General features: G+C 41.2%; 1 protein-coding gene across 1 annotated transcript in view; it reads left to right on the forward strand.

The window, feature by feature from the left end:
• The window catches only part of xrn1 (5'-3' exoribonuclease 1), a 151,115-nt gene that overhangs the window by 21,269 nt on the left and 104,842 nt on the right, over positions 1-25,004 (forward strand). Inside the window, exons 5-13 of the mRNA XM_084327733.1 lie at positions 4,206-4,316; positions 15,973-16,058; positions 16,224-16,311; positions 16,543-16,711; positions 17,075-17,142; positions 17,511-17,833; positions 18,053-18,142; positions 18,755-18,911; positions 22,010-22,129. Of these exons, the coding sequence (XP_084183859.1) occupies positions 4,206-4,316; positions 15,973-16,058; positions 16,224-16,311; positions 16,543-16,711; positions 17,075-17,142; positions 17,511-17,833; positions 18,053-18,142; positions 18,755-18,911; positions 22,010-22,129 (1,212 nt within the window). The remainder of the gene's footprint in view (positions 1-4,205; positions 4,317-15,972; positions 16,059-16,223; positions 16,312-16,542; positions 16,712-17,074; positions 17,143-17,510; positions 17,834-18,052; positions 18,143-18,754; positions 18,912-22,009; positions 22,130-25,004) is intronic.

Raw genomic sequence — 25,004 nt, forward strand, 5'->3', positions numbered from 1 at the left:
CTCTCCTCGAAGCACCCCAGCCGTTCAATGTATTTGTTAAATTCCACCACCAGCACAAGCCCTATTAGTTGAATCAGGTGTGCTGGTGGTGGAATTTAACAAATACATGGAATGGCTGGGGTGTCTCGAGGAGAGGTTTGGGAACCACTGGACTAGAGCATACATTTGAGCCATCAAAGAAATGAAGCAAAAGTGGTTACCTGTGTTGAACTGGTTTATTTTTTAGAAAATAAAAGAATATACTGGATTACTATTACGACTACTACCACTGCCAATACTACTGATACATCCCTATTGGCAAACTTTATATTAAAAAAAAATAGTAGAAACACTTTATATCTCACGGGTCGAACAAACCTCAACGTTATAGCCATAAAATACAACGTATATTGTTTCTTTACCTTTCTGTGAACGTCTCAGAAGAACCCCTGACTCATTCCGGTTAAATCTACTTTAAGTACAGTTACTTCCGGATAATGGGCGACAGACAGGGCCGCGGGAAGTGGGGGTGCTGAGATATTGATCGTTTTTGATTACATTTTCTTTTATATAATTTTTTTTTTTTTTTTATAAAATATATATATTATATAATTATGCTTGTAGTTGTATTGTCTGCGAGACATCGCCACCACGCAACAAGTCAAAATGCTCGCTATCTGCAAACAGCTCCACTGTCTGTGTGTACACTCTGCTTTGGTCAAATCACATTTAGCGTGGGGCCTGAGAGTGCTGGGGCTGACGTTCTGCAGATGGATACTATTGAGTCAGAGCGTTCAACAGGGTCTGAAACGTGTTATGAGGGGGTGCTGAGATAAGTGATATAATAATAACGTCATAGGTTTACCACTCTGGTAAACCAACACTCTCGTTCACTAGAGACCGCGCTCTCACGCTCAGCTCTGCGGAGCGTGCGAGACAAACATGTAACCGTTTTGATGCACACATGCACAGCCCAGCTTACCCCACCTGTTGCGCCCTCCCTCTGCAATTCGTTCCCCGCATACATGATCGCCGACATGCAAAAGGTCTTCGACCACCCTCCCGGGGGCTCGGATAGTTCTGCTGGCTTGTTCACGCCAGGGAAACCGCAGATATATTCCTTTAACGGCGAATTCAGCGTCCCAAAACTATTCCAGGCTGAGTCTATTTTTTTTACCAACGGATTTCCAGTTCCGCGTTGACACTTCCAGGCCGCGTCTATTCGAATCCCAACCGGTTCATGCGTCGGCTACACGCTGTTAATAACACTGCATTATCGAGACAGCGCTATGACGATCTGGCAATGAATTCCAAGAGTAGGGTAAATCTGCAGTGCCGCTCCGCTCTGTGACATTGAGTAGCCTCGGTTACAATGGAATAAAAGCCAAAACAACCTTGCAGTTGCAGTTACACTCCCCGCCAGCAGGGGGTGCTGCAGCCCCCGCCGCACCCCCAGTTGCCGCGTCCCTGGCGACAGATCCGTACGTTTTTACCGGAATGAGTCAGGGGTTCTTCTGAGACGTTCACAGAAAGGTAAAGAAAAGAATGTTATATTCTCCTTTTGGTTCATTACAATTTACTCAAGCATAGTAACAGACACAATATATCTGACATCCATAGATGTCCCTAGATACCAATAACATGCAATTGGACCTTGTAGTTGTGGAGCAATTCTTCATTTACTTGGTTATGTACTTGTAGGCGAATTTTCAGAAAATATGGCTAGGGTTTAACAGGTCAGTCATTGTATCAAGAGCCCAGTCAATCAACTCAACAATGAAAACATGACATTCCTATCTTGAATTTCTTGTGATGCGGCTACCTATTGTTGGGCATCGTTTGGATTTGAACGATTCCGGTTCCGATTCTCCATTTCGATTCCTGTTCTAAACGATTCTCGATTCCGATTCTTTGAGGTGCAGGTCAAAACGGGTCACAGCTTATTTCGCAGGAGTTTTTTTTTTAATTTTTGTTCATACTATTCACATTGTCAGTTGACTTGATACAGTTTAATTTGGTTGCTGTACTGTAACTAGGGTATTAATGAACAAAGTAAATGTTTAAAAAATTTTAACACATTGGACGCCAACAACGTGATAATTCGTTATTGCCCGCCATGCGTTGAACGCCAACAATGTGATAATTCGTTGTTGGGATCAATATTTAATTTTTTCGCCATGGAATTCATAATTCATCCAGCCTCCTTGCGGAACTGCAGCTGAACCCTGTCTGATATTGCAACGCCTCAATACCGCTGCCTGGTGGATGATCGGGCGAGTTACACTCCACGCCAAACCGGAAGTGGCGCTGGTGCATCGAGGAAATCCCTCCGGCAGTAATATCTTGTTACGTGGGTCCAGACAAACACTCGAGTGCATCGGATCGCTTTCGAAACGCAATTATCTATATGATTTTGGCATTTATTGCGTCATACAAACGGGAAATGGATCTAGCAGATCGACGTCAAATAATTGGAATATTTTTCCTCCAGTCTCATTGGCGAACGGTAAGAGGAATATAACGTTATTTTCAGCCCGATTGTTTATTCATTTCACAGCAATCCATCTGTTCAACATATCAACCCATACTAAATAAAGCCGTTACTGATGATCAAGGAATTATAAACGACCCCCCCCCTTTCCTTCACGCATGATGAAGCATAATGTATACCGATCATATACATATTTGAATTTTTTAATATAGCGTGTATAGGAAAGAAACGCCAATCGATAATCTATCATATGCTTCAGGGCCTATAACTTGCGTTTTTGGAATTACAGCAGAAAACCTTAAAAACATACTTATATTCTCGACGGTATTAACACAACAATGTATGAATGAAAAAATATAACCTTCCCACATCCGGAACGATAGATACCTGATGTTGAATGGGCCATAGTAATGTCGATATAGCTATAATATTTTAAAAGTTATAGCCCTGCAAAGAAGGTAAACATCTCCATAGGCTTACAGCAGTGACAGACTGGACCCAATGATGGGTACAATGCACGGCGCCCAAAGAATCGAAATGCAAACATGTTACAGAACCGGAAGTTACGAACCGGTTCCTATTAGAACCGGTTCTCTGTGCCCAACCCTACCTATTTGTTTATGTTAGGGTCACGGATCGGGCTTTTAACACTTTCAGCGCCGGACCCGAGTATAGTCGGGTTAACTCGCCGAACGTTCGGCGCCAGACTCGAGTATAGTCGGGTTTTGGTCGTTATTTCTTTTATTCGCTATTTCCATTCATAATCCATCGAGGGAGCCTGATGTTATCATTGGGAATGGGTCTGAGATCGCAAACGTCCAATACCGCCGCCTGCCGCCTTGCGGCCGGTATTGCACATCCTTGGAAACTCTCTGGCTTTGGCTGTGCGTCGATCTAAAAAGTCTGGTCCGGGTTTTCCTTGTCGGGCAGGACAAGCATTTATAATGCATGGATTGAGGAGAATCAAGCACTCCCGGTTCATGTTCTTTGGTGGATTATGTTGGCAACACGATCGACATCAATACTTGGGAATGGCGATCAGATAATTGGAATATTCTTTTTGCAGTACATCCTAGTCATGGTAAGGGCTATATGGTATCAATCTTGCGTTGATCCAAGAATCCATTCACAGCGATCCGACCGTATGTGTGTAATGTGTGTGTAACATATTCCGTTGGAAAAACGGACCCCCCCCACCCTTTCATGCATTCATGATGAAACATAATACCGATAATATAGCGTTGATTTCAGATTGATTGTTGATACACGCGAGAAACGGCACGGTTTTGAGTGAAATGCACTAAACGCTGCATAGTCGTTTTCTGGGATTAGACAGGATTACTCTAAAACTATACTCATATTCACCACGTTATAAAATGGGAATGTATGGATGACATTTTTTTTTCTTTTTCACAAATTGAACGATAGATACTCAATGTCAAATGGCCAATATTATTATATCCATAGCTATGTTTTGTTATGTTATTTAATATAGTTTGAGCCCTGCAAACACCGCCAGGTCCGCCATGTATCCGTATACTTTAAAGCGGTGGCCTAATTACCATACCACACGGTACACGGCAACCTCTGGCGTCCAATGAGTTAATGCAAAGAAATGCTTCAAACTGAGAAGCATTTGTTCCCTATCGGTATCACCCACTAAACCACTATGTGACGATGTGACTTTACATGGTGTGAATGTCTTCACTACAGTAGTGTGTGTTTTCCTCTGCAGACACCGGGCGAAGGAGAGCACAAGATCATGGAGTTTATTCGTTCTGAGAACGCCAAGCCAGGACACAACTCTAACACCCGCCACTGCCTCTATGGCCTGGATGCCGACCTGGTATGTGTGTGTGACGTGCTTATGTATCAGCATTCATATTTACTGTAATGTGTGTGTGTATCTTTGCCTATCTTTGTGCTTCTAGGTGTGTGTCTGCTCTCGGCTTTCTTAGCCTTTTTCTTAATTTTTGCAGTGAGGTGTCTGGTATACAGCATGGCCAGTAGGTAGCATGGTCAGTAGATAGCATGGTCAGTAGGTAGCATGGCCAGTAGGTAGCATGGTCAGTAGGTAGCATGGCCAGTAGGTAGCATGGTCAGTAGGTAGCACGGCCATGCAGTCGGGAGGAGTGGAGGCCGTGTCTCTTCCCATGGAGTGAGGTGTGTACCTGAGAGCAGTGCTACAGTGGAATATGTTTTGTAGGCTGTCTGCGAACAGGTACAATGTGAAAATCTTGTCTATGCATTGAGGATTAATATAAGTGTGGTGGTGTTTCTCAAGAAGGAATGTTTGATAGGCAAGGCGATGATTCGCTGTATTGGGTCCTTGTAAAACTTTAAACTTCACTTGTTAGCTTGGATGTAAAGCGACTTTCAGGGTTTTGATGGATTGGCATTTGTTTGTTAGAGCCAAACACACAGTGCATCAGACCAGCGGCCATCTTGAAAAAGGGGGTTCTTGTGACTGTCGTCTTTGTCTGCATCGGCCACGAGGGTGGTTGTGTCTAACGTACCCCTGTTTTTTTTTCTTTTTTTTAACAACTTTTTCTCCCATCTTTCAATTTTTCTCCCATCCCGATTTCGTATTGTCCAATTCTACCCTGGCCATGCCTTCCACAGGTCGGCTGCAATGTGGACCAAGCCTTGCATCACGTGTCCCCTCCGGTACACGAGGAGGCAGCTGTCACATCTTTTCACCTGTACAGCGCGATCTCTCAGCGGCGAGGGTCTGCGTGGGAAGGACACGCCGCCCTCGTTGCTTCCTGATTCTGCTGCGCAGGCGCACCAACCGACCTGTAGGAGTCGCTGTCCACAACGTCCGATCCCCACCCGCCAGCTTCCCACCCCCTAATACTGCCACAGGGTTCCCACGGTACCTGGAAAACATGGAAAACATGGGATTAATTTTTTCATTTTCCAGGTATGGAAAGGCATGGAAACTGAGCAAAAGTGACCAATTACATGGAAATAGAAACAGTTGTCCTGGAAAATGTTATTGGATGATGTGTAATAAAATGTAACTATTGAGCACAGAATTAACATGAGTTTATAAAAACCCTTTACATGTGAACAGCTTTTACTGTAGATAGAAATGGATGATCCCATGTTGTAGAGCATGCTCTTGGCATCCTATATTGGATGTTGGAATTTGATGCAGGCAACTTGGTGAGCCAAGGGAGCCTTGGCATCTACAGTGAAACTTGAGTGAAACTTCTTATGCAAGTTTATCCTCAAATGTAAGTAGCTGTGTTTTAACTGTGTGGTAAACCTGGGTTTATCAACGTTAGTTAGTAAGCAGTGCAATCTTTCAGCAGTCAGTCTGGAATTAATGTATGCATTCAAAAGTGGTGAATAAATGTTTTATGGGCCCATTGTAGTGATTATTAATATTATTTAAGTTAAGTTTTGCCATAATCATGTATTTTGCCATAATCAGGTAGCTGAAAAGAAAATACATTATATATATATTTATATTAATCATTTTCGGCCTTTCGGCATTCGGTTTTCGGCCAACTGTTTCCTATTTTCGGTATCAGTTTCGGCCAAGAATTTCCCTTCGGTGCATCGGAAACCCATTGGGGGGTGCGTCAGCTAGGTGGGGAGGTGACAGGGGGTGCACGGCCAAAAAAGTTTGGGAACCGCTGCATAGATCATCACTTAATATGGTACCTGGAAAATCAGGAGGTGGTATGGAAAAAAATTTTCAAGGCAAGCGTGGGAACCCTGTGCCAATTGTACTGCCAATTAGTATGAACGACCAGCCAAGCTGGTAGCAATGCCGAGAGCTGGGCTTGAACCCAGCATCTCCTGCATTAGTGGCGAGCGCCTTGCCCACTGCGCCACTTAGCCGCCCTACGTACCCCCGTTTATTAAAGACAAGGTTTTGTCGAGGGATACTTATTCAATTTGGGGGGGTTTGCAAGCGGATTCAAACTGATGAGTGATGACTGACTCTCAGATGTAGGGACCCATGTTTGAAACATGTGCTCTCGCTACGTAGGCTAATGTTCATGTATTTGAAGAGCGCAGAACAAACTTTTGAATTTGAGTTTTAGTTTTAGTGGGAGGTTTTGGGAGAGGCACTGCAGTGTGTATCAGAGAGCATCGTCAGCGAGGGTAACCTGGGGTAAGAGTGAGGCACTGCAGTGTGTATCAGAGAGCATCGTCAGCCAGGGTAACCTGGGGTAAGAGTGAGGCACTGCAGTGTGTATCAGAGAGCATCGTCAGCGAGGGTAACCTGGGGTAAGAGTGAGGCACTGCAGTGTGTATCAGAGAGCATCGTCAGCCAGGGTAACCTGGGGTAAGAGTGAGGCACTGCAGTGTGTATTAGAGAGCATCGTCAGCTAAGACAGGGGTTCCCAAACTTTTCAGGCCGGGACCCAGAAATAAGGCATCAGAGAGCCGCGGCCCAATGCACATCGTCAGGCCTTTTTTTTTAATTTTTTTTTGCCAGGCGACCGATTTTTTAGGCCAAATATCACTTCAATCCTATTAAGTTAGTTCAAGTTAGTTATTCATTTATATGTGCTATTTATGAGAGGGCTAACTTGTTGCATAATAATAATGATAATAATAATAGCCTCATTAAAATACTATTGTTGCTTCGGTTGTTTTCAGCGTTTTATGTGCATAATCTGTTATTTAGTTTGAAATGTTCGTTGAAATAAGTAGATTTTTCGTTTTTGTTTATTTATCAAGTTAATATAAAACCATATAGTCACATTTTAGAATACAATAGAATAGAATTTTAGAATACAACTAGAAACACTGTCCTGGCCTGCTTCTAAGTTCAGTGGCATGACATTTTTTTTTTTTTTTGGGAAATCATCTCGCGGCCCCTGTGGCTGCTCGCGGCCCACCTTTGGGTCGCGACCCCGACTTTGGGAACCACTGAGCTAGGGTAACCTGGGGTAAGAGTGAGGCACTGCAGTGTGTATCAGAGAGCACCGTCAGCCAGGGTAACCTGGGGTAAGAGTGAGGCACTGCAGTGTGTATCAGAGAGCATCGTCAGCCAGGGTAACCTGGGGTAAGAGTGAGGCACTGCAGTGTGTATCAGAGAGCATCGTCAGCCAGGGTAACCTGGGGTAAGAGTGAGGCACTGCAGTGTGCTGTGTGTATCAGAGAGCATCGTCAGCTAGTACAGGTGTAAAGGTACACTTATCCGTACCGAACCGTTTCAGTACTGGACCTTAGGTTCAGTACGGCTGTGTACCGAACGAATACAACGGTATGTTAACCACTAGGGGTGTAACGATGCATTGATTAATCGAAATGCATCGATTCTAATGTGACGATTCAACTGCATCAATTTGAAAATGTTACAATAGATTATAATCTAAATTAATCTAAATTATTTTTTAATGTTTTTTTTGTGTTTGTATTGTTTTTATTGCCATATAGTCCATTCATGCTGAGTCAGTTCCCCCAGCCACATTTGTGTATTAAACATTTCTTGGGGGAATTAACTGATAGAAAATGAATCGAATCGAATCGTGGTCAAATTAAGAGATTTTATGATTCATTGAATCGTTGCCTGAATAATCGAAATTAATCGTTGTGAGGTCGCATTGTTACACCCCTATTAACCACTAACGACCGCACATGCAGAACTTTTTTTTTGCGTGCAGAATTTTATTCAAAACTCCCAAGTTCACCCCTTCCCAAAATATAATTTGCACAAAGGGTCGGGTGTTCATTCAACACACACACACACACACACAACACAGAGATTACCTGTAATTTAGCATAGCCTCATAGTGTGGCGAACACACACATACACACACCCTCTCTGTGTGTGAGGTGGAATTGGTGCTAGATTGAGAAGGGGCTGTCTCTCGGAGATCAAATCAATGATATGAAACCGGACCTGCATGACGCTTTTTTCTCTATTCAATAACGTTTACCCTGAGGGATGATTTACAATAAAGTGCTAAAACAAAGTACGGTAGGCTACTTACATTATTGACGCTAGAACTCCCAAAATAGCGTTAGCATAAAAAGAAGGTAGGCCAGCTGTAGTTTACATAACTTACATAAAACTGTCTCGAGGTTCCACAAGTTAATCAAAATCCGAAGTATTTCCAACCGGGGCTTGAGATGCTCAGAGTGCTAATCACTGGCTTTGCGACCGATGGTTGCGGTTGTTGTTCATTAGCACGTTGTTCAGCTCAGTGACGTTGCATGTCTCCTATCCATCATGCAGCACATTCAGGCCCACGCCCATCGGGGGATGTTTCTTTTTAATTCTCTTAAATTATTTATTTACAGTCAATTATTAATTTCAATATAGAATATTCGTTGACAGCCCTACAAGTACAATTAGTTACTGCACACTACATCACCCCTGAGTGGAACATGGAAAGCCAAACTTTCCCCCACTATACCGAAAACCCGCACCGAACCGTGACTTTAAAACCGAGGTACGTACCGAACCGTGGTTTTTGTGTACCGTTACACCCCTATCAGCTAGGGTAACCTGGGGTAAGAGTGAGGCACTGCAGTGTGTATCAGAGGGCATCGTCAGCTAGGGTAACCTGGGGTAAGAGTGAGGCACTGCAGTGTGGGACTTGGATGGGGCTGGTTACCAGGGGAGCTACAGTGGGTGAGACTGGCCTTAAGTTGCTAATGCTAGAGGTATATCTTGGTGTGGGGGTGAATCGGTAAGAACTGGGAGGGCGTAGCACATGCAATGGTGGCTAGGCTGTCTAGGTGGAAGTGGCTGTAACCTCCGGTATCCTACAGAGGGAGGGTGCTCATCGTAAGCAACTTGGTGGCTTCCTCCCTGTGGTATATCCTAGCTGTTCTTAACTCCCCTAGTGGCTTCCTGGCAGACATCCAGAAGGAACTGGTGGATTTATTTTGGTCTGGATGTCATTGGCTGCAGTTCCCCGTTTGCCTGTTCAGAAAGATGGACAAGGCCTCATCGACCTTGAGAGCAAGGTGGCTGTTTTCCCAACTCTAGGCAGCACAGTGCATGTGCACTGCTGCAGAGGGCTGGCGGTTTAGGGCTCGACCACCAGTTAATCCTGATGGAGCTGGATGGACTGAACACCGCAGGTATTTCTGTCGGTGTTGAAGGCCTGGTGTTTGCTGAGGGGTTACACAAGTGTATGTATGTGACTAATAAATCTCTTGAATCTAGAATCTTGGGGGGTGTAGCACCGGGACCAAGGGTGTGGGAGGAGCCTCTATTCCATAACTCACTGTTTCCTCTGGAGTCGGTGCGTTACTCCACTCTGAGGCAGCGACTCATGAGAGAGGGCGTCATGAAACTTTTCCATCTACTGTCGGTGTCACCAGAGAGTAGTGTTGTCAAAAATATTGATTTTTCGATACATATCGATTCTGAATATTTAAACCAGTTTCAATACTAATTTCCCGCAATATCGATACTTTCTGCACTATCTATTTTAAAAAATAATATTTTTTTTGTCTCTCTCCAAGAGTCACCTTTTATTTTACAAAAAGTGATGTTTGGTGAAAGTTAGATTTGCACTTCATTAATCCCAATAGGGAAATTCATTCTTGTTTGATGATCAAGAGGCACCTTTTATTTGTTTTAAGTGAAGTTTGGTGAAAAAGCAAGTTATTGCACTATTAATCCCAATAGGGACATTCATCTTTGTTTGATCAAGAGTAACCTTTTATATATTATAATTTTTTTTAAATGAAGATTAGTGAAAGTTAGGTTTACACTTCAATCCCAATAGGGAAATTCATCTTGGTTTGATATATATTTTTTTGTCAAATAAAAACAAAGGTTATTTGAATGATTTCTGGTTTTCAAGAGAAAAAAATCGATTAAAATCGTAAATCGGATAAAAAAATTTAATTATCTGAGATTTAATTTTTAGGTCATATCGCCCAGCCCTAAAACAAAGGGTTTTAAAAGTGTTATATTTCTCTTCTCTTATAATACCAGATAGAAGGTGAGGAGAATCGACCAGCAACAAAAGCGAAATAAAAAATGTAATAAAGAAATGTACATTTTAAGATTAAAATCTTTTCCCCGTGGTATCGAATATGGTATCGAATATCGATACTTTTCAAGGTATCGTATCGAAGTTAGAAATGCCAGTATCATGACAACACTACCAGAGAGCCCCCCCCCCCCCCCCCATACTGGACTGACCTCCTGAGACTGTTGGAAGGGTTCATCAGGGTAGTGCAGGGGGGGTTCTGTGAGACTCTGTTAGAGACTGTAGAGCAGGGGTGTCAAACTCATTTTCACAGAGGGCCACATCAGCATTATGGTTTCCCTCAAAGGGCCAAAGACCGTATAAATGTTAATGTAATGTAAAATAAATGTAGCTACACATTTACATATTGTTAAACATGGTGTTTCTGTATTTATTACTTATTCAAGTTATACATATTGGATATTAATTTGCATAAATGTAAAAATATATGTTAGCTTATGTTATTTTAACAAATAATTTTAGTTTATCAGAACCCCATATTACTCCACCAATCAATGATCAAACCATTCAAGTAAATAACAAAGAAGAATATCATCAAATACAAGCTATGACATTAAGTTTGTTCAAAACCTTTTTGTCACAGTCAAGAGGGGCAGAACTAACAACTGTGAGCTGCAAAGAACACGTGGGACAGATGTAGCAGATGTTACAAAAACAAATGGCTGCACACAACCTTGCAGAGGCCATACATCCAACTAATGGAAGATAGTTTAATTAACTTTAATTAACAGATTGCAGAATGGGTACAGTACAGTACAGCTCAATACACACAATTGTTAAGGGGATGCAGACCAGAGAAAGACTTTCGACTTGTTTACATCAGGGTCCCCCATTTTCAATTCGTAATGAAATTGCTATTATGTGTCTGCATGAACACACAACTGTAACTGTACTCAAAAATAACAAAATAAGGGTTGTCTCAGTTCACAACTATATTGGTCAAATTTTGGGTGGGATTTGTTTGCGTCCCTACAGCTTCTTATTCAATTGAGCGAGATGCTCGGTTATGTCACACAGCCAGTTTGTATCTGACAGTTCAGACAATATTTCTTCAACCCTTTGTTACCTATTCCGCCTGGATCTTTTTTGTATTTTGGGCTGTAAAATTGTCAAAGAATGTCTGAGGAGTAAGTGCTTTTGGCTTTTTTCCTTTGTTACCTCAGATGTTCAACATACATGTATGTGTAAGAATGTGTAATAACTAAGGCTGTCAAAGTTAAAGCTTTATTAACGCATTAACCCACAATTATTTTAACACTGCTATTTTTTAACCCAATATTAATGTAAAAAAGAAAAACATTTTTTTTTTTTTTTTACCTGAGCTCTTGGGGGGCCACATCAAATGACGTGGCGGGCCGGATTTGGCCCGCGGGCCGTGAGTTTGACACCTATGCTGTAGAGTGATGACGCAGGGAGGGGAGGTGCTAGGGTTACCTGAGCAGATAATGCAGGCAGAGAGGAAGGGGGGGGGGGGGGGGGGTTACTTCCAGCTTGAGGCAGTTTAGGCAGCCAAGTGGTAAGACCCTGTATACAGTCTGTGTGAAGGTCAGGAACATTGTGTTCTTACAGGACGTCAGCATCAGTGGCAGGGGGTGCTGGGTGACAACACATGCTTCAGGTGGAGGGTATTCTATAAGCAGCCACTCCCTAAGACATAGGTGTCAAACTCATGGCCCACGGGCCAAATGCGGCCCGCCACGTCATTTGATGTGGCCCCCCAAGAGCTCTGGTATAAAAAAAAAAAAAGCTGTCAAAAAGCTTTGACAGCCTTAGTTATTACACATTCTTACACATACATGTGTGTTGAACATCTGAGGTATTGATGAAGTAACAAAGGAAAAAAGCCAAAAGCACTTACTCCTCAGACATTCTTTGACAATTTTACAGCCCAAAATACAAAAAAGATCCAGGCGGAATAGGTAACAAAGGGTTGAAGAAATATTGTCTGAACTGTCGGATGCAAGCTGGCTGTGTGACATAACCGAGCATCTCGCTCAATTGAATAAGAAGCTGTAGGGACGCAAACAAGTCCCACCCAAAACTTGACCAATATAGTTGTGAACTGAGACAACCCTTATTTTGTTATTTTTGAGTACAGTTACAGTTGTGTGTTCATGCAGACACATAATAGCAATTTCATTACGAATTGAAAATGGGGGACCCTGATGTAAACAAGTCGAAAGTCTTTCTCTGGTCTGCATCCCCTTAACAATTGTGTGTATTGAGCTGTACTGTACTGTACCCATTCTGCAATCTGTTAATTAATTAAAATCTTCCATTAGTTGGATGTATGGCCTCTGCAAGGTTGTGTGCAGCCATTTGTTTTTGTAACATCTGCTACATCTGTCCCACGCGTTCTTTGCAGCTCACAGTTTAGTTCTGCCCCTCTTGACTGTGACAAAAAGGTTTTGAACAAACTTAATGTCATAGCTTGTATTTGATGATATTCTTCTTTGTTATTTACTTGAATGGTTTGATCATTGATTGATGGAGTAATATGGGGTTCTGATAAACTAAAATTATTTGTTAAAATAACATAAGCTAACATATATTTTTACATCTATGCAAATGCATATGCAATATGTATAACTTGAATAAGTAATAAATACAGAAACATGTTTAACAATATGTAAATGAGTAGCTACATTTATTTTACATTACATTAACATTTATACGGTCTTTGGCCCTTTGAGGGCAACCATAATGCTGATGTGGCCCTCTGTGAAAATGAGTTTGACACCCCTGCCCTAAGAGGTCAGGGAACCTACAGTGGAGGATAGTTCATGGGGCTTTGGCTAACTAACCATTTCCTGGCACAGTAGATCCAGGGGTGGGGGATTGGTGCTCTTTTGGTGGAGTGTCTGAAACTGTCACCCATGTTTTTCTGCAATGTCAAATAATCACTCATGTTCTATGTTTCCTTAAGCCAGAGCGGTCCGGTACCGGTACAAGATTGATATCACGCCATAAATGGATGAATACAGAATGTATTAATTAATGTTGCGTTTCTTTTTCAAATGTAGCCAAGAGTACAGACTAACGTCAAAACGGCAGTCAAAGCGTATATATTTTCAGCACTACGTTAGTTTACCAATACATATGAGTTTATAGAAATCTCAGCGCATTGAGACGGAAACTGGCGTATATTGACTTGAGTGTAGTCTTTTGAAAGAAGAGACCCATGGCTTTAGATGGGTTTTTGAATTTCATAAAACTACACTTCCCAGCTCACGCCTGTCAATCCACGCAGATTTTTTTTAACCGTTATTTTCGTGATCATATCTCACAGGTCGAACAAACCTGAACGTTATTGCCATAATATAGAACGTAGTTCGTTTCTTTACCTTTCTGTGTACATCTATGTTTGATGTTCATATTGGGAACCTACTGAGAAAACTTAGACATAAACTGGGCTTTTTCTTCCGGTTAAAGAAATGTTTCCCGTCTGAAGCCAGGAAGAGAATTGTGCAGAGTTCCTTTCTGCCTGTATTAGACTATGGCGATGTAATCTATATGCATGCTCCTTCTTCCCTGCTTAACTCTTTCAATGCCATGCCTGGTTTTCCGTTTTACCGCTTGAATGCCACCATCCGCGCCAATGTTAACGTTAATATCGCCTAATCTATGTTTTAAATTATGGCTATGTGTCTAATCTGCCCATCGCATTATCAAATACTATTTTCCAGTCAGTGCTGTGAAGGCAGATTGTTTTTTTATCGCGTCGTTGCCGTTTCAGAGCAGTTAGAAAAGCCCCCGTTTTGATATAAAAAACAGCTCATTCTGGAGCATTCTATGAAAATCGTCTTTTAGTGGAATATTCCACAACGTTGATATTCGTCGGCCTTTTTATGAATCGTTTTCAAATAAACGCTAGATGATCAATATTATACGTGCACGCACGCACATTACGGCCGTGCACTGATAATCGCTCCGTTGATTTCCTCACGGACTTTTACAGTGAAACCGAAAGAAGACATTTCACAAAACAGCTTATAACTTCATCAAACTTACTCTGATTATCCTACCACTGATAACATAGAGTCCTTACCTGACCAACTGGTATATTCCAATTCCTGATCACCATTCGAAAAAATCGATACGTGTATGGATCCAACGCGATACAGTAGAACTCCATGATCCGCGGGGATCTGAGGCTCCAGAATGAACTCTAGTAACCCCGGCTGGATCAGTGAACTGGAAAATGTGGAGTACCGGATTTTTTCCCCCATTCATTTTCATTGAGTCCATTCCAAAATCACTTATGTCATCTGGGAGACGACAGGGGGCGCTTTTTTCCACAGTGATCGTCGGCGCCCCTCGGCTATACTCGGGTAGGCTCGGGTGATGCAATAATTTTTCAGATCACAAAAAAAAAATTAAAAAAAAAATCCGAGAAATCTCGTGAGTGGCTAGCAACCACCTATAAAAAAACACGAGAAATCTCGTGAGTGGCACTGAAAGAGTTAAAGGTATGCTACGATTAGCCCTTTATGAAACATGTAACTGTTTTACCTGATGCTATTGCTGATCTGATTTTGCTCCTTGCCACTGCACAAATGGCCTTCTGTATTTATATTTGAATTGTATGTTTTTTGTTTAATGCCCTGTTTTATGTTGAAACTTGTTGTGTGCCGTGTTGGTCAGGACTCCCTGGAAGAAGAGATCTTGTATCTCAATGGGACATTCCTGGATAAATAAAGGATAAATAAAATAAAATAAAAATCTAGCAAAACGCGCTGCAATCTGATGAACAATGGCGGAGATATTCACATTATAAAAAAGTAACTGTACTACTTAGTAACTGTACAGTAGATTTCATTCACGGTTTTTGCTACTGGTGGTACTATGTACCTTTAGGTGAATCTTCTGAAAATATGGCTAGGGCTTAAGAGGTTAAGTGGTTGTGTGTAAAGCTGGGCGAGACTTTGTGGGGAGTTTCATCCTTGTTGCTATGTATTCAGTGCGTAAGAAGGCTAAGTGTGCTATTGTATTTTCTATATGGTCAGGCTAAGTTGACCATTTGGCTGTTTTGTGGGGAATTATCAATGTATGCCTTATGTTGTAGTATATTATGTATTTCTCCCAGAGACGTGATTCAATCATTTCTGGGGAATGCTATATGTACTGTGGGGGAGGAGGGGCTGACTGTGATTGTTAATTATGCTTGTGCAATGTGCAGGCTGCTCATATATTGTAGTTGGGGCCGGGGGTGTCTGTGTGAAGGTTGATCTTATGAAGATGTCGAGAGGGTTTTCTCTACACAACATTTTTCTTAGTTGAGATGTTTTAATAAATAAGTCTTTCTCTCTCTCAAGTACAATTTGTCCAAATATTTGGACAGTAATACAATAACAGCAATATGAACATCAACACAACATTAAGATGAAATATATTCAGTATATTATCCTGTGCGTGTGTGCTGATGAAGGGAATATGCAGTGACTTATTGAAATGAATCCCAATTAAGAGCGATGATGGGTTGCAATTGCAATGATGAGATTCTCTCGTTCTGTGTTTTAGATCATTCTGGGTTTGACAAGCCACGAGCCCCACTTCTCCCTGCTCAGAGAAGAGGTCCGTTTTGGAGGAAAGAAAAATCAGAAAAGGTGTGTGTGTGTTCACACACTTTCTTCGTCTCCTAAAGTATAATGTTTGTGTCGTCAGTCGTCACATCTTAATGTTGAACAGCCCTGCAAACTAACTCACTGTGTTCCTCCCCTCTCTGCTCTACTTCATTCTATTCTATTCTGTTATACTTGACTCTAATGTAGGATAACGGCTCCAGAGGAAACTACCTTCCACCTGCTCCACCTGTCTCTGATGAGGGAATACATCGACTATGAATTCTCAGAAGTTAGGGTGAGAGACACACACACAGTTTTTGCTAAAATGTGAATTAATCTTAACCCTTGAATTGTTAAGAATATATACAGTATATATATATATATATATATGATGATCATTTTATTGAATGTTTATAAGAGGATCATATTTAAAACATGCATTGGGATGACAAAGAGAATACATTGACACAAATAATTTTGAAACATCGTATAATATGGTATTATATTTGATGTTATATTTGAACAGAATAAGATTTGTTTCGAGTATGATCTGGAGCGGATTATTGATGACTGGATTCTGATGGGCTTCCTGGTTGGAAATGACTTCATCCCTCATCTTCCTCATCTTCACATTAACCACGATGCCCTGCCGCTGCTCTACAAGACGTACATCAGTGTCCTGCCTACGCTAGGGGGTGAGACACACACACACACACACACACACACACACACACACACACACACACACACACACACACACACAGGATACTATACATAGAAAAACACTTAAACTGAGTACATTTTCTATGAATTAAGTTCTGGACCATGTACAGAACAAACATCTATCCGTCTGTCCACCCATCTATCTGTATGTCCACCCATCTATCTGTCTGTCCACCCATCTGTCCGTCTGTCCACCCATCTATCTGCATGTCCACCCATCTATCTGTATGTCCACCCATCTATCCGTCTGTCCACCCATCTATCTGTATGTCCACCCATCTATCTGTCTGTCCACCCATCTGTCTGTCCATCCATCTATCTGTCTGTCCATCCAGGCTACCTAAATGAGAACGGCCACCTGAACATGCACAACTTTGAGAAGTACTTGGCGAAACTGTCTGAGGTGAGACTATGTAGATCACTTTGTCCCATTAGATGTTATTAGGTGCCAATACCTTTGATGTTAATGAATTAAACCTTGTGCTGTTCAAATATTTGGAATATAAATAATTATATTCCAAATATTTTAATTATATTTAATAATTTGATTTAATTACATTCCTAATTTGTTAATTTAAAATATTTACTAAATGGGGTGTGTTTCAATTAACCTGCGTTAACAGATTGGACAGATTGTAAAATCAGCAACAAAAAAATAAAAATCTATATACATATATATTTGGCGGGGGATTGTTTGTTTTTGTTGATGGCATGTTGGCACCAGGACAGTAGCTCACTCTGCCTCCTCTCCGCCTCTCTTCCTCCTCGCAGTTTGACAGGGAGCACTTCAGCGAGGTGTTTGTGGACCTGAAGTGGTTCGAGAGTAAAGTAGCCAACAAGTACCTGAACGAGGCGGCCGGACTGGCTGCAGAGCAGGAGGCCCTGGGCCTCGCGGCACTCGCTTCGCAGAGTGGAGTGGTGGCAGGAAGCGGCTGGCGGCAGGAATTAGCCGAGGGGAGAGGACAAGGGAAAAGAGGAGCGGTTGAAGTGGAGGATGAAGAAGAGGAGGCAGAGGACGACATGTTTGAGACGGAGTTCCGACAATACAAGCGCACCTACTACATGACCAAGATGGAAGTGGACGTGGTGTCGGAGTATGTCTCGCTCTCTCTCCTCTCTTTCTCCCTCACACACACTTTGTAGAGAAATACATCTCGCTGCCAAATATAATTCACATTTTCCCCCACCTACTCTACTCAGATATTCATTGTAATACAAACTAGTGTTCAGTTCAGGTTAGTGCATGTCTGTCTTAGCTGTCTTTGTTGTTTATTCATATTGCATAATGTTGCTTCTCCTTCCTCTGTGTACAGTGAGTTCTTAGCCAATCAGGCCAAATGTTATGTAGAAGGCATCCAGTGGATTCTACACTACTACTACCATGGAGTCCAGTCCTGGAGCTGGTGAGTCTTCTCTTCTCTTCTCCTTGGTGGTGAAGGAGGCAATTTCCCTAACCCTATGTTGTAAAGCGCTTTGATTAAACAAACACACTGTAGCACCCACTCCACACACTTTATAGCACACACCCACTTTAAACAAACACACTGTAGCACCCACTCCCCACACTTTATATTTATGGATGAAGGATTGCACTACAACTCGTACACCTTACTGTAAATTGTACCTAAAATTGTACCTCATCCCATTTCTGCTTTGCACTAGATAGTACTGTACATTAGTACACTGCATAGTATTGTGTATTGTATATTATATGGTAACTCAGAACATTGTACATATGTCTATACCGAACACTGTGACCTCATTTTCTTCTTCTAAATTCATGCTATATTATGTTATTATGTTATTTGATACTATCTTGTCTAGCACAGTCTCTGGAGCGTAACAGTAAGAAGCATTTTGTATGAAAGTATTCTGTACTTCTGTATGACAACTATTAAAGAACTTGAACTTGAACTTGAGTCTTGAGAAAAGCGCTATACAAATGTAATGAATTATTATTATTCTTTTTTAATATATTTGAAAATATCGTCTCTCTCTCTATACCTCTCTACCAGGTACTACCCGCACCACTACGCTCCGTTCCTATCGGATGTCAGGAACATCTCTGGGTTGAAGTTGACCTTTGACCTTGCCAAGCCTTTCATGCCTTTCCAGCAGCTGCTGGGCGTCCTGCCTGCTGCCAGCAAGGACCTGCTGCCTGAGTGTTACGGGGTAATACAAAACACACTGTGGTCTAAAGAAAGCGTCCCAAGAATGTCTAGGACTTAAGAATTATTATTATTATTTCAGGCTCATTACTTTAAATGTTTCATCATTACTGAAACTATCTTCTCAAGATACTTTACTCTCAAGCAGGGCACGAAATTAACTTTTTGACTCACCGGCCAGTGGCGGGTAGATGGGAAAAATCTACCCGCCAAGCATATTTCTTACCAGCCAAAAAAAACGCATTTTTGTGTCATATATATATATATAAAGAAAATCAGTAAATTTCAAGTAGATGGGGTATTATGTTGAAGAATACACTTAAATAAGAGGCCAGAGTAAAATTCTAAGCAAATTATTTTAATATACGTAGTCATTGATGATTGATTAATCAATACATGTCAATTCAATCTTAAGCTTAAATTGTAACCTACTGTTAAACATCATCAGACTCCTCACTCTACCCTCTTTGCAGGATTTAACAGAACATAATACAATGTGAAGGTTTTATGAACCTAACTTAAACCTCCTCAATCATGTCCTCATCAGAGTCCACAATCTCATTGATTTACTACCGATACAAAAGTGTTGTTTCTGTTTTTCTTTTTGACTTTGACTGTGAGAAAATAATAATCACACACAAAGGGATAATGGCTTATAGCAGACTTAATGATTTTTAGAATATTTCAGATAATGAAATGAAATGTTTATCAACTATCCAGTTAGTATTTATACTGTAACGTTTGGCTTAAATCATATGAGAGAGAGAGAGAGAGAGAGAGAGAGAGAGAGAGAGAGAGAGAGAGAGAGAGAGAGAGAGAGAGAGAGAGAGAGAGAGAGAGAGAGAGAGAGAGAGAGAGAGAGGAGAGAGAGAGAGAGAGAGAGAGAGAGAGAGAGAGAGAGAGAGAGAGAGAGAGAGAGAGAGAGAGAGAGAGAGAGAGAGAGAGAGAGAGAGAGAGAGAGAGAGAGAGAGAGAGAGAGAGAGAGAGAGAGAGAGAGAGAGAGAGAGAGAGAGAGAGAGAGAGAGAGAGAGAGAGAGAGAGAGAGAGAGAGAGAGAGAGAGGTGTGTTAGCAGCTAATGCTAATTAGCTTAGCTTAGTCAGCTCATGGTCTGTCTATAATGAAATTATAGGAAAAGCTCTGCGAAACGTTCTTTGTTAGGTGGTCCCGCTCTCGCTGCCGCGGTGGGTTTTCTTTTTAGCGGTCGGCTTACTCTTTCCATAGTTCCACATTATTTGTAACCCATTTAAAGTTATTAACCTTTTCCTCGCCAATAACGTCGTACAACAGGTTTCAAGTTCATGCGAAAACTGCGTACGACGTGATTCTGATCATAATTTCATATTTTCGCCAATGTATTCATATTTCACTCACGGAGCCTTGTCGGATGCTGTGTGAGCCAGCACAACTCTGCAACGCTTCAATACTGCCACCTGGTGGCTGATCGGCGAGTTGCAACCGGAAGTGGATCTCTTGTGATCCCGGTGCGTCTCCCTATTCTGTCCGGCCACTCGTTTATCGTCGCGGGACTCGATACACACACCGTGGATATGGATCTTTGCCATAACTCAATAATCTACATGATTTGGGCGTGTATTAGTAATATACAAACCGGAAATGGATCGCCTCGATCCCCACCACATAACTGGGATCTGTTTGCTCCACTCTCATCGCCCAACGGTACGAGGAGACTGACTTGAGTTTCAGCGTTTTTGTTTATCATTTTCGATACAAACGGCTCTGATCAATATATCACCCATACTACATGAAGCATCTAACGACTATCACGGAATTATAAACGACACCCCCCCCTCCGTTCACCCGCGCATGATCAGTCATAACGTTTAGGACCATGTACAGTTGAAATTTTTAATATAGCGTCGATCGGTCGAACTGCATTTGATGATCTAATATATGCATTTGTGCCTATATCTCACATTCTGGGAAATACTGCAGAAAACGATAAAAGCATATTTATACTCTAGACGGTATTTTCGTATGAATGTGTGAATGAAAAAGTAAAACGTTCCTACATCCTGAACGATAGATAATCGATGTTGAATGGGCCATAATAATGTCAATTTAGCAATACAATTTAAAAAGTTATAGCCCTGCAAAGAAGGTGAACATCTCCATAGACTTACAGTGCTGGCAGAGATCAAACAGCGATGGATATAAGCGTGGCAGAGAATGGGTTAAGCTAACGTTAGCTCCCGGCTACAGTGCAAGGCGCCACGGGCAGTCAGGACAGAAGAGTAGTGGATGTGACATCGGTAAACAAGCCACAAATTAGGCCTGTCGTAAGACCAAAACACACCGCAGTTTTAATAATTTTACATGACTATTTGGTTACCCGCCACATGGCGGACAGACCTCTGTGTCATTCACCAAACGTAAAATTTGCCCGCCAATGGCGGGTGGCGGGCTCTAGTCTCAAGTAATTAATAAATACCTGAATAGGAATGGTTTTCATGCTCACATGATACTATGTAACAAGCCATGATCTGGAGCGTAACAGTAAGAAGCATTTTGTATGAAAGTATTCTGTACTTCTGTATGACAACTATTAAAGAACTTGAACTTGATGATCTACACTCACTGCACACACATCCACATGTACACACTCACTTTAAACAAACACTCACCACTCACTTTACTCACTTTAGACACTTTAACACACTTTATATTCATCTATTATTAAAGAGATTTGCACTACATTCATACCTCATTTGAATTTGCACCTTACCCTTTAAGTTTTGTACCTCATTTCTGCATTGTACTGCATCACTGTTACTCATTTGACTCTGTATTGTATATTGTACATATGTATATTGAATATTCCTCTTTACTTACTTTTTACTTACTCTTACTTACTTTTTTACTTACTTTTTTTACTGTATGAAGCACACTCTGGGGCTCATACAGAAACAAGCATTTCATCGTAAAATATCTGTATTTTATTGTGACAAATAATAAAGGAACTTGAACATGTACACAACGGAACCTTTTAGATGCACTTGTGCTCCTAGCGCACAACACACGCAGTGAGCGCCATAGCTACGGGTTGTTTGGTTGTCAACCTAACATCTCCTTCTCTCTTCCAGCACCTGATGACCAGTGAGAGTTCATCCATCATAGAGTACTACCCCCTGGACTTCAAAACGGACCTCAACGGCAAACAACAGGAATGGGAGGCCGTGGTGCTCATCCCCTTCATAGATGAGGTACCACTCTCTCCCTCTTCTTTTTTTTTTTGGATCAAATCTTTTTTATTTTCCTTTTTTTTATATGAAACAAAACACAGCACAATACAGTTACCACAATAACAAACAAGACATCACCGGACAGACACAACAACAATAATAATAATAATAATAATAATAATAATAATAATAATAATAATAATAATAATAATAATAATAACCATAATGACAAGACATCTAATATTCAATGAATACAAATTAAATAGTTATAATACAAACTAAATATACAAAGGAAGGAACCGGAAAAAAGAAAAACAAATATATATACTATATAGTGAACATCCTGAGCCCCCGCCATCTCCAGACACGGCAGCCATGATCCCCATCCCTCGAGGCCCCTGAGTCCGGCGCCCCAGCGAATCAAAGCATCATGCCTCTTTAACACCACGACTCGCCGAGACCCCGAACCAGGCCCCCCCCCCCAGTCCGAGCCGCGACCATCAGACCCACAGCCAAGGGGCCCAAAATACCCCACCCGCATAGCAACAAGGTAAAATAGAAATTATAAATATAAAATTATAAAATAAGTTGTGTGCCCTTGATTACGATTGGTTCTATGGATTGGGATTGTCTTATGTATTGTGCTAAAGGCTCTAATGATAGATCGAATAGTCCGGGACTAAGAGGGCAACTTCTTGAGTTCCTCTAGTGTGATCGGTGTTTCTAACTGTTTAGCGTCATCCTCTGAAAGTTTAGGGAGGTTAATTTGATTGAGATATGTGTCCATTTTGTTTTGATCGAAGGTCATTTCTGATTTATACAAGTTGGAGTAGAATTCTTTGAATGTCGCGTTTATTTTTTTAGGGTCTGTAACAAGTCCTTGTTGTGCTTTAATGGTAGTTATATCTGCAAATTTTGCATTATCTCTTAATCGCATAGCTAATAGGTGACTTGGTTTGGAACCTTGAGAGTACTGCTGTTGTCTTGTGCTGCGTATTTGTATTTCAGATTGTTGTCTGTATATGGCGTTAATCTCTTTTTTTAGTACATTAACTCGACTTTCCAGTCGAACAGAGTTGTTGCATTGTAAAGAATTAAATAACGTTGAATAAAGCGTTTCCAGTTCAGCCAGTTTTGAGCATCGATTCTTGTGTATTTTGGAAGAAAAGCTATCAAATCCTTGATCATTCCCTTTACCGACATCCATAATATTCTAGGGTCCTGCACCGAGTTTGCGTTCCTCCGTAGGAATACTGTAAGAGCTTCTTTGATTTGTGTAATGAATTCCTTGTTATTAAGCAGCATCGAGTTAAATCGCCATCTTGGGGCTCGGGATGATAGTATACCAAATGTTCCTTTTAGGAGTAAATAACAGTGATCTGATAATGCATTGGGTATCATTTCCACATCATAGTTATCAAATAGTCTCGGGGATGCAAAACATAATCTATTCTGGATAATGTGTTATGTCTCGCAGATCGACGAGAGTACTTCCGGGTCGTGGGGTTGAGTGATCGCCATAAGTCATTTACACCTGTAATCTTCGACCAATCCTTTAAAGCATTAGATGAATTTTTTTTGTTCGTTGGAAAAGGAGGGGTAAGATTTGTCCATCCTTGGATTCCAAATGGCATTAAAATCCGCACCAATTATAAATGAGTATTCGGGAAGGTCTAACATTGCTCTGGTAAGTGTAGTGAAGAAACTAACTTCGTACAAATTTGGGGCGTATACCGCTACAACGCTATTTTCCTGTTCTGTGTACAATCTTAGCTATAGTTATCCGACCATCTGCATCAGACCATACTCCCTTCAATTCAATATTCAACTTCCGTCTAACGACTATGGCAACTCCACGAGTTCTCGTTCCAAAGGAAGAGTGACTAATGTTATGATATGTGTTGTCCGCTAACGTATCTGTCTTTCTCTAAAATGTGCGTTTCGCTTAGCAGAGCCATGTCGACCTGTTCTTTTTTCATCAGTGTGAGCACGCTTTTGCGTTTGTGTTGATTATTTATTCCCCCAGTGTTCCAGATCATTATATTCAAACTAGCCATAATCTATACATGTTGTTGTGTAGTTGTTGGTAAGTAGGGGGGCACCGATATGAAAATTGGCCACCGATACCGATTTTTCAAGTAACACAATCGGCCGATACCGATACCGATATTTGTGTATTATTTGTATAGTATTTGTAATTTCTTTTTATATATATATTTTTTTTATATATTTTTTTTGTAATATATAAATTTTTTTAATGAAACTACTGTATATTTGTATGTGTATGTTTGTATTTGTAGGCCTCTTTACTTAGTTAAAAAAAGGAAACATCAAGAAATATGTTTATGGTATTAATTCCACCATGCCATGTAGTATTATCCCTCTCCCAGTAGCCTGTATCAGTTCAAGTATCGTCTGGCGGCCTGCAGATGGATACTGTTCTCTCAACCAGAGCTCTCAGCCAATGCAATATAACCATTTTGATTGACCAATTACGCCACACCGCTAGCACCCACCTCCTGCTGTCCTTACCACCAATCGGCAAGCGTTTATTCATTTTCTACTTTCGGGCATGCCGCCATTGTTCTGTTTGCGAGAGCACAACACACTTAACGTAGCTAATACGTTAGCTGCCCGGCCCGCCGACCAGCGCTCCACAGCATGACCAAATGAGACATAATGATTTTACTGCAACAAATGTTATAATAAAACAAAGCCTTTCTATACATTTGTCTGGTTGAAAACTTTATTAACAGATTGCAGAATGTGTAGTTTGGTACGGAATGAGCAACGGAATGGAACTGAGCTATGAACGGACTAACGGAGTAATGTCTTGTTTACTGCTATCTTCGGGTAAATAATATGCTTGTTATTGAACGTGTAACTAGGGCTGGGC

Source organism: Notolepis coatsorum (assembly GCF_963971535.1).
Source record: "Notolepis coatsorum genome assembly, chromosome: 13".
Lineage (NCBI taxonomy): Eukaryota > Metazoa > Chordata > Actinopteri > Aulopiformes > Paralepididae > Notolepis > Notolepis coatsorum.